This window comes from Gymnoscopelus braueri, assembly GCF_963280865.1.
Source record: "Gymnoscopelus braueri genome assembly, chromosome: 5".
NCBI classification, from domain to species: Eukaryota; Metazoa; Chordata; class Actinopteri; order Myctophiformes; family Myctophidae; genus Gymnoscopelus; species Gymnoscopelus braueri.
This window is the reverse complement of record NC_137606.1, coordinates 35796893-35807798: the sequence shown is the minus strand read 5'-3', so window position 1 is coordinate 35807798 and position 10906 is coordinate 35796893. Positions and strand designations below refer to the sequence as shown.

Here is a 10906-nt window from a genome sequence, read left to right as displayed (position 1 = left end):
ATGGACCACAATGGAAACAAGGGGCTTTTTGTGTTACCATTTTAGTATTGCTTTTTAGGTTTTCAAACGTGTTAATAAAGTATTCAAATCAGATACATATTTATTAAGATATCCTGGTTTCTTTCTCACATATATCTTGGGCTCTTGTCTGTGCTCAGTTGTTCACTTCAGGCCAATTTACGGTAACCTGAGAATATTCCGGACTCACTTGACTATTCTTGTCTTACCCAACACAAATTCCCATCTCACACTTTTTTGTGTCTTGTTTGTAGGTATCCTCATTCACAGTGGTGGAAAGTAAGTAAGTACATTTATTGTAAGTACTGTACTTAAGTACAATTTTGAGGTATTTTTTACTTTACTGGAGTATTTCCAGTTTTCAGTAGTTTTACTTTTACTCCTATCACAGGGACAAATATTATACTTTTACTCCACTATAACTATTTGAAAACTTTAGTTACTAGTTACTTTGTAGATTAGATTATTATTACAAAATACATTACCCACTTCAGCCCTATATACATTTCGGCCATTTGAAAATAGCCAATCTACAAGCTCACAATGCGTCGTGATGCAACGCATTGTGAGCTTGTAGATCTGTATTTTTCATACATTTTATACATTTGAAAACTTGTGAAATGGGACATTCTGCATAATGAGTAGCTACTTTCTACTTTTGGTACTTTAAGTACATTATGATACCAATACTTTTGTACTTTTACTCAAGTAAATTTCTAATTCCTGACTTCTAGTAACAGAGTATTTCTACATTGCAGAATTGATACTTTTACTTATTGGTGCTTTTACCACCACTGAGCATGTGGACATAGCAATCATTTCCTGCAGTGACCTCATGGGCAGGCGACCTGCCTTTTTACCCCCGGTCTCAGTAGCGGGGGGCGGGGCGGGTGCGGGGAGAGACAGGCGAGTTGAGTGAAACGAGTTGGGGAAAACGCAGTCCCCACAACATCATTTACGATTCTGTGCCTATCGGTACATAACTCGGACGGCGCTTAGTCGACTAGCAGACCATCGGCCGGTCGTCGCGGGCACTCGCGCCTGGAGGCGCTCGGGCGCGACTCCTCGGCCTCAAGGTCTGCTAAGTCGGCGCGCCTGGCGTCATGGTCCAAAACTATACTTTATCGGCGAAAAAAAGTAGTCTGCTGTGTTTGAAAAAGCATTGTCCCATGCGGGAGTCGAACCCAGACTCCCAATGCTAATGGATTGGGAGTCTGATGACTAGCGAGGTGCGCCACTGAGGCCGGTGCTGAAATTGGGTATTTGGGCTGTATTAGAATGTGACAACCCCCAACGTTCCCAACTCTTCTAATGTAGAGTGAAAGAAGCACCTACGGGGCCTACAGGGCGGGGCTACTCAGACCGGGGGTAAAAAGACTGTTCGCCATGGGCAGGTCTGTGTACAGTGTACACACCCCGATAACGATGGAGGAGCTCCACCCTATAGCAGCCCCATCAGGACCCAGTGACTACTCAACACCTTAAAGAGCTTATTTTTCTCTCTCAAATCTTTTCCTTTCATTTGGTTAATAAAGACGCAAATGTAGTGCCATACTATTTATTTAACACTTATTTGAACAAAAATATCACTTTACCCTATACCTTTAAAGGGATATTTCACTTTAAAAAAAACTTTGGGTCATTTTGTCTTCTACTTAGGCTTTTGTGAGCCCTCCAGACCGTTTTTAAGTTGCTTGATTCATTATTTAGGTATATGATATTCATTTTATCAGACACGCCCCCTTCCTATACAAACCCATTATAACTTAAAACTCAATTTTTAACATGTTAGATTCATCAAAAACACCCGTCCTTGGTTCTGGTGGTGACTCACCCTGCCCTCCTAATACGCAAGGGGGCCGTGTTTTTCGATTACTTTTTTCATTTATTTTTAAAATAAATAAATACGATAAAACATTTTAAATAAAATAAATGAAAAAAGTTATCGAAAAAACACGGCCCCCTCGCGTATTAGGAGGGCAGGGTGAGTCACCAGAACCAAGGACGGGTGTTTTTGATGAATCTAACATGTTAAAAATGGAGTTTGAAGTTATAATGGGTTTGTATAGGAAGGGGGCGTGTCTGATAAAATGAATATTAAATATCTAAATAACGAATCAAGCAATTAACTTAAAAACTGTCTGGGGGGCTCACAAAAGCCTGGGTAGACGATAAAATTACCAAAAGTTTTTTTGAAAGTGAAATATCCCTTTAAGTCAATAGGCAACGGCTTAGGTGAGACTGACATCCAATTGATTGAATCTTACCAGAATCATCATGGTCAGGTGTAAAAGATTACCAACAAGAATCTGACAAAAAAAAGCTAAAGAAATGAGGCACTGAAAAAGAACAAAATCAGTGGTGTAAAGTAACGAAGTACATGTACTCAAGTACTGTACTTAAGTAAAATGTTGAAGTACTTTTACTTTACAGGAGTATTTCCGATTTTCAATACTCCAAGTCCACAACAATTATTTGAAAACTTTAGTTACTTTGCAGATATAAATCATTATATTACAAAACATACATTAACCTCCCTATTTTATACATAGGTTATTATTTGGAAATAGCCGATCTACAATTGTCACAACGCATCGCGATTTGACACGTTGTGATTTGACACATTGTGAGCTTGTAGATCTGCTATTTTCAAACATTTTACCACTTTAACTTTTGGTACTTTAAGTACATTTTGATGCCAATACTTGTATTGGCATCAATACTTTTATTGGTATTTTTACATTGTGGTATTGCTACTTTTACTTAAGTAAAATAGTGTACTTCTTCCACCACTGAACAAAATACCCTGCTAAAAGTGCTTCTACATCCTGTACAGTAGGTGGCGATATGCAGCAAACGTTAGTTGCAACTTGCACCCATGGCAAACCAGCGACAGTGTGTGGAGTCACAGAATTCGATAGGTCACTAATTTCACCAATGTCACACCACCTTAGGCAAGATCACGTAAAGATGATGACACGATACACAACAACCAATGATTTTGTAACCTAAAGTGATAATGATGTAATAACATTATATCGATGAAGAGTTTAAGAGTTTGGATTAATACATGTATTAGAGGTAATTACCTAACCGGGCAATACTGCACCATCCCTGTTCTGGAATAAGGTTGTTTAAAGCAGAAATGGTCCAGCTGGATTGAACAGATCACAGCTGAATACAGGAAATAATGGGTCGACAAGTTCTGATGTACTGGCCAAATATAATTGGTAAGAAATATATTGGGGTTATTATTCATTATAGGGGTTTTACATTAACACTAGCCTTGGATCAAGACTTTCATATATGTATTTGATCGATTTTTACGTTTGATATCTATGATCGTCTTGCCTTTACCCCCCTATTGTCTCTGGACATCCGCCCGTAAAGTCCATATTTCTCCGAACATTTACAAATTCTATTTCTAAGGTGCTTACCCGGTAGCCCCGGATGTTAACTCGGCATTCGGAATCTTTGTGCACTGTGTTAGTCCGTATTTCTCAACAGATATGTGTTTTAATCCCGTCTGTGCCTCAACGCCATTTCTTACATTGATTGTAATACCGTCTTTCACCGGATGCGTCCCGTCTATACCGCCTAGCATTGAGGAATTCCGACAGAATCCGACATAACGGGATTAAAACACATGTCTATTGAAAAATACGGGATAAGACAGTGCACACATTTCTAATGTCGAGTTAACATCCGGGGCTACAGGTTCAGCACTTTATATGTTTTTCTTGTACATGTACGGAGCAGAACGGGCTTTCCGCGCGGATGTCCATGCAGTGACAATTGGGGGGGGGGGAAGCCCAAGACTATCATAGATACGAAAGTAAAATGTCTTGATCCAATGAATACAAGACAGGTGGGCACCGATATATTATAACTCTATGGTGCACTGGGCACAAGGGACATCTGGGCACCATAGTTTTGGGATGACTGGGCACCTGGAGAGGTGGGTATCGGGATAACTGGGCTGGGCACTAGGTCTTAGGACGAGTGGGCACTAAGGACATGTGGGCACCTGGACGAGTGGGCACTTAGGGGTGGAGATAACTGGGCAGCTGGACGAGTGGGCACCTGCATTTTTTATGTCTCTGTTTTTTCCCCCTTTCATTTTATTGTGTACTGTTTAACTCTGTTTTATCTATCCTAGCATTCATTTCAGCATTTTTTTAGTTCAGTTAACAGTAGGCTACTCATGTTTATCTATTTTGTTTTTTAACAGTAGGGTACTATTTATCTTTTTTTCCCCCGCCATTTTATAGTGTACTGTTCAATTTTTTTAACAGTAGGCTACTATTCCTATTTTTTTCTATCATGTCATAGTGAACTGTTTAGCTATGTTTTCTCTATCCTAACATTGATCATTTGACCATTTTTTGGTATCCTTCATTCTTTTTGGTATTTTACCATTTTCCAAATTTGTTAAATTTTTTAACATTGCTTCTATTTTGGCAAATACACTCTTATATTGTACTTTGAAACTCTCTTATATTGTACTTTTGACCTCGTTGTTGTGTTGCGTTTGGGAGTTTAAAGAACAGTGGATTACATATCACTTACCAACAACAAAGCAGCATGCTATGTAAAGTAAAAAAACACTTGTGGACACAAATCCTAATTCAGGTGTCCACTCATCCAGGTGCCCACCAGTGGTGCCCACATGTCCCTAGTGCCCAGATGGTTTTGGTGCCCAGTTGTCCTGGTGCCCACCTCTCCAGGTGCCCACTCGTCCTAGTGCCCAGAGGTGCCCACCTCTCCAGGTGCCCACCTCTCCACCCCTAAGTGCCCACTCATCCAGGTGCCCACATGTCCATAGTGCCCAGATGGTTTTGGTGCCCAGTTGTCCCTTGTGCCCAGATGGTTTTGGTGCCCACCTGTCCTGTTACCGATGTGATACATTATCAGAATGATGTCAGATTTGTTTGTGTATGATTGATTGGTTCTTGTGTCTTTCAGGATACATTAGGATTGCTCTTGTGTTTACTTCATGGATCTCCTTCAGCAGACCAGCTGTCTTCATGCCCCTGTACTCCATCTCTGTCGTACTTGATGGTAAGTGGAGTCAGTGGTGGAAAAAGTACTCAAATTTTTTACTTAAGTAAACATATCAATACTGCATTGTACATGTAAGCATTGTACAAGTAAAAGTAAGGTATTGAAAATGTACTTAAGTAAAAGTACAAAAGTATTAGTTTTCAAACAAATATTTTGAAAATAGCAGATCTACAAGCTCACAATGTGTCGCATTACAACGCATTGTGAGCTTGTAGATCGGCTATTTTCAAATGGCCAAAATGTATATAGGGCTTAAGTGTATGATTTGTAATAATAATCAAAATCTACAAAGTAACTAGTATTAAACTAAAGTTTTCAACTAAAGTGTAGTGGAGTAAAAGTACAATATTTGCCTCTGAGATGTAGTGGAGTAGAAGTAAAAGTACTGAAAATTGGAAATACTCCAGTAAAGTAAAAAATACCGTAAAACTGTACAGTACTGTACAGTACTTGAGTAAATGTTCTTAGTTACTTTACACCACTGAGTGGAGTTCATTATTCCACCTTCTCCATGAAGAAAGAATCCAAACCAATACACCAGATAGCAGAGAATTACAATTAGGATGTTCTTAGTCTGTGACTCGCTTGTTCTCAAAGACCACATCCACCCATCCTACCACGCTGTTCTAATGCATGTGCAAGTTGCCCAACTGTGCATATTTGAAAGAGATTCATGTTACATAATATTGAATTTGAAAAACAGCGAAAACTGTGAAAGAACCGCTAGCTGTTCTATCATCTCAAGTTCTACCTTTCTCATCATTGTCCCTGCAGGTGTGGATGGCTGGCTGGCCAGGAAGCTGGGCCAGACATCCAGGTTTGGGGCTTGGCTGGATGTGGTGGTTGACAACCTGGGTCGAGGCATGCTGTGGAGCCAGCTGTTTAAGGTAGACTCTCTGTAACACAGTGGCACATAAACAGACCAAAAACATCATCCCTGTATGATAGTCAAACTAGGTTTAGGTCCTAGTGACATTGGCCCCTGTGGAATAAAGAGGTTAAGGTCCTTACACACCGGGGCGATTATTTTCATGCGAATAATACGGTTTTTTTTAAAAACCTTATAAAGTCAATGCAAGCTTCCACACCAGTTTCGCGGAGCGAAAAAAGCGTCTTTTAATTATTCGGAACGAGTCAGAATTTTGCGTATATTCGCATATTCGCCGGTGTGTAACCGCCTTAAAGGTCCTTACACACTAGCCTGGTAAACCCTCCCTCCGGAAATCTCATTTCTATTTGATTCCTGGAATCAAATAGAAATGAGATTTCCGGAGGGAGGGTTTACCAGGCTACTTACACACCGGCGAATGTGGCGAATATACGCAAAATTCGGACTCGTTCCGAATAATTAAAAGACGCTTTTTCGCTTCGCTTTTTCGCGCCATGTACGCTTGCATTGACTTTATAAGGTTTTTAAAAAAAGCGTATTATTCGCACGAAAAAATCGCCCCGGTGTGTAAGGACCTTAAGTCTGGCGAGATTGACCATTATTCATGGAGTGGTCTGGTGGTCAGGGATGCACACAATGTGTACACTAGAGATCTAGCATTGCTAATGTGTGCCTGTATAAATTCAGGACAGGTAAGGGAACTTTCACATACATACATTGGTGCCACCCAGTGGAAGAGCCTGGACACTGCAACCAAACTGACTTGAAACTTATAACTTATTAACAGTCAACAAAACTAAGCATGGCTGATGGAAAAGGTTCCAGTCTGTTGAAGGGAGTTTCAGAATTTTAATCAAGCTTGTTTTGTTTTTGTGGTCTGATATGTTTCTTGTTATGAAAAGTTTTTTTGTGAGGATCGCAATGGAAATAAGTTCTGGACTTGTTGTGTTTTATCCTCAATGGTTTTAACCTTTACGCTTGTCTTTTTGTATGGTTAATACTTGTAATCAAAGCAATGTTGTTTCTCTTCTCTTCTGGCTGCAGTGGGGCTGGTGGGTGTCATCTGTAGAGTGGTGTGTGTTTGTGTGTAACCACAATGCCAGAGGTTCCCAGTGGAAAAGCACTTTCACCAGTAGCCCACATTGGGTACAGGCTGTCATGGCAAAAGGTAAAAAATTGATTGGATTTCAACTTATGTGAAGATGATATAGTACAAATATATGGACTGCAGACTTACTCTGGCACGTGGGGGCCTAGTCCCTCCACGTGCTAGAGCCTCCCCGATTCCCGGCAGAGTAGTTCCGGAGAAGTGGACTGAGTGGCCCTGTCTTTCCCTATAGGACTGACCGTGGGTAGCTACTGGGACGTAAGTCGGGGCTTGATCAACCCCGGCTGGGTCACCTGGGCGAGGGTGTATGTTGTTGCGAGACCCGAAACACCCTATGACCCCAGGCTACAACACTGATGAAACGTCCCAGGTGCATCCATGTGATGTTTTCTTTATAGACTCCCTATCTTCTGCCACAGCCTGAAATTCACCTCTTCAGACTCCATTTCTTATCTCTAGCACTCCTTATTTATTTGTATCTGTAAAGTGTGAATACAATGTGTAGCCCTAGTAGAAGTGGAAGACTGCTGATGTGCTCTTTTTTTTAAAGGTTTTGTCTCTGGTGTTGGTCAGGGTTTCGAACTCCTCTGGGCGTCTGGGTGATCAGTGGACTACACTGCCTCCCTCTGTGGCTGTATGCATACCAGTACGACATGCTGTCCCTATACATGGGTCCTTATCCCTGGCTCCAGACTCTGGGGACTGTAGTGCTGGCTGTGGGGAGACTTTTGGGTCTTTCAGTGGAGGTGAGAGTTCACAGTAGATGCTTTGGCATGTTCACTTGCTTCTTTAGAAACACACACACATTTGAAATATTTATTTATGTCCACATAATAAGAAGTACAGGATGTACAAAGGGTATAAACACTGCCAGTGCAGTCAGATGAAGGGAAAACAGTTAATTACAAAGCGCATGTAAAGCAGAGCAACGTTACATACAAAACAAAAGATGGCATACTTGTCGAACACAGCGGACAACAATCATGGGTAAAGGAAGCAACGCCTCCTCCAAATTGAGCGGCTTCCTATAATAGCTGATATTGAGCAGTACCTTGCTAATTGTTTAGCCCTCCTTTTGGAGAGGCCGGCCATTTGCAGGCCCCTTACAACCAACTTGTGCACGTGCCCTAGACTACCAAAGATAAAAACCAAAAGTTTACATCTGTAGCCTAGCTGAGAGATGGTCTGCTCTAGCTGATGATATTTTAGCACTTTGGTTAGGAAGGCCTCCTCTAAGCTGTAATCAAAAGTACAGCCGACCTCGAGAATGAACACCTCCCTATGGTTTTCATTAACAACAATGACATCAGGGGTGTTAGCTGAAATGTTAGAGAACACAGAATCATCGTTACACAGGTTAAACACACACACACACACACACACACATTTGACTTTTACTATACTTGGTAGGACTGACTACAGTCAACCCTAGGCTTTGACCCTCACCCCAACATGCGTACTTTATGCCACTCTATTTTCTAGTCCTCAAATAGTCACATGCAGTGAGGACCAGCGAAAACAATTTCACACGGCACTTAACTAAACTCTTTCTATGGTCAGAAGAAGTTCAAGAATGTACATACTGTACATGCACATTGTATGGCAGCAGTGTAAAAGCTTGGTGTTCTTCCCTCTCTCCAGATATGGTGTATATATGCACACATTAAGTACCTGACCAAAGATGAGATGGAGAAAAGCTGAAAGTCACTCGTCTGCTTCCACTGACTGATGAAGAGAGTCTGCTTCTACTGACCACTGAATTGGAGATACTAGCTGAGGTTCTGTCCAAGTCCATCTCACAGTGCAATTTCAATCTTGGTATTTCAGTCAAATAACAGTCTTGTTATTTGACTGCCTAGAATGAATGTTTCACTGGATATTTAAAGTGTAAGTGAAAACACTGGGATCAGTTTTATAAAGAAAACATACTGTATACTAGGGGTGGAAAATATAATCGATTCAAGCAATTAATCGCGATTCGGACATGGACGATTATGAATCAATTATTACATTTTTTTTTTTACATACATTAGATTTGTTTTCATCATATCGCTAATTGCACAGAGCAGCAGCCATATTTTGGTTGGTTATCAGAATATTGAGAAGCCTTTGTTATAAGTCAGTTATTTTACAAAAAAGGACTTGTTTATTTTCTTGTTGGTTTTCTGCAATTGTTGATGTTGGCAAATATAACCTTACAGCTGACAGCTGACAGCTGACAGCTTCCATTAGTTTTTATTATCAATAAAAGATAATGGAAGTAAATTCATCGCTAATCGCAATTTAATTGAATCGTAGCCCTCGGAATCGAATTGAATCGTTAGGTACCTACCAATTTACGCCCCTACTGTATACACATTACAATACACATACACTATATTATCATGGCAGTACAGAAGAGAGAGCCAGGGAGGAGAGAGGACGATACGTGACTCTTAATTGACTGACTCAGACACCAGGGTTTTCTAGGGACTGTCTTCAGGTCTGTAGCCTACTGAGGTAAAAAGTTATTATTTTTTTATGGATTATTTTCAGATTGTTTACATGAGATTGAATGATTGTTTTTTTACTACGTCCAAAAAGAGAAACTGCACATATAAAAGTATTTTATCTGTGTCTGCGGGTTTGAGCTTCAAAAGTGACCTTAGCATCACTGGCCTAATTTATGCTCCATAGTGTCACTCGATGAAAATTGCAGATCTAAAAGCTCACAACGAGTCACGGATGTGACATACCGTGAGCTTATAGATTGACTATTTTTGGTGCACAACACTGCTGTAGGATGAAGAAAAAACAGGCTTATCACTTAGTTTTATTTCATTCAGTTTAGATGAATTGGCAGCAACCAAAGAATGGGAATGCAAACAAAACTTATATAATTAGTTTTACTGTATTTATTATGACGGCACACTAGCTTTAAAAATGTCTATGCTATGAGGAAAAAATGCTCAATGTTAGAAGATTGAGTCTTGGAAGTCTACAAGGGATACATTTTTTGAAACAAAAATGCAATGACTGTATTTTTAATGACGGCACACTAGCTTTCAAAAGGTCTGCACTATGAGGGAAACATGGTCAATCTCTTGAGACATTTTATGTTTCAGTACTTTATTTTCTACTTTATTTCATGTATTGTTTGTGTTGTGAAACTTGTTTTTTCCAAAGGCATATTTATTTAAATAGTGACAGGTTAATAAAAAAATGTTACATTTCTGGATTTACTTTACTTTTAATATTTATTGGATCTGGCCAATGGCCCCCATTATGTCTTGAACTCTGCAATAAATACTCTATGTGACTTGTTAGCTTTTTGTAATATTTTGCTTCATGATTTTATGTAGTGTTCAAGGCATCACAGATTTGTGAACCCAAAGGTTTTGGTGAGTGCAAGAAACAGTTGCTGGAACCAATAGAAAATGGCAAATGTCCAATTCTACACATAAGTCAAGTAATGAAATAACAAACTTCATGGCCAAAAATACGTCAATGAACAGCTTTCTGCTACAGTAAGTACAGTAAGTCCCTTTTTCATTTCAACATGGGTATCATGGGAGTTCGTGCAAAGCTGGACACAATGTCATGCAAAAAATAATCTCAAAACTGTCCCATCTTGCGACCTGTGACTCATCTGCTGGGTCTTTTTGTAACTAACTTTGGAATCCAAGTGCCTCCTCGGACTGATGTAAAAATAGGATGTGGAAAAAATGCCAACAGTGCACCAAGACTCCTGATACAGGCAAAAAAAAACACCCCGTCTTTCATTTTTAATTTGGTCACGTAAATTGGTCTCTGACCTCTTTTACCTCACAAGCAAGAGCTTGCAGATC

The 10906-nt window shown here is 40.0% G+C and overlaps 1 protein-coding gene across 2 annotated transcripts; it reads left to right on the top strand.

Moving 5' to 3' along the window:
- Window positions 1-2982: 2982 nt before the first annotated feature.
- Window positions 2983-10372, top strand: LOC308085590 (uncharacterized protein). 2 transcript variants are annotated; one of them, XM_080428799.1, is made up of 6 exons: window positions 2983-3248; window positions 4984-5079; window positions 5857-5969; window positions 7016-7139; window positions 7653-7825; window positions 8721-10372. In XM_080428799.1, exons 1-6 carry the CDS (start codon window positions 3209-3211, stop codon window positions 8778-8780), a joined length of 606 nt encoding a protein of 201 aa, XP_080284925.1. In that variant the 5' UTR covers window positions 2983-3208; the 3' UTR covers window positions 8781-10372. The 2 variants fall into 2 exon arrangements, with proteins under 2 accessions (XP_080284925.1, XP_080284926.1); XM_080428800.1 differs by having other exon boundaries at window positions 2996-3099; window positions 5030-5079.
- The last annotated feature ends 534 nt before the right edge of the window (window positions 10373-10906 follow it).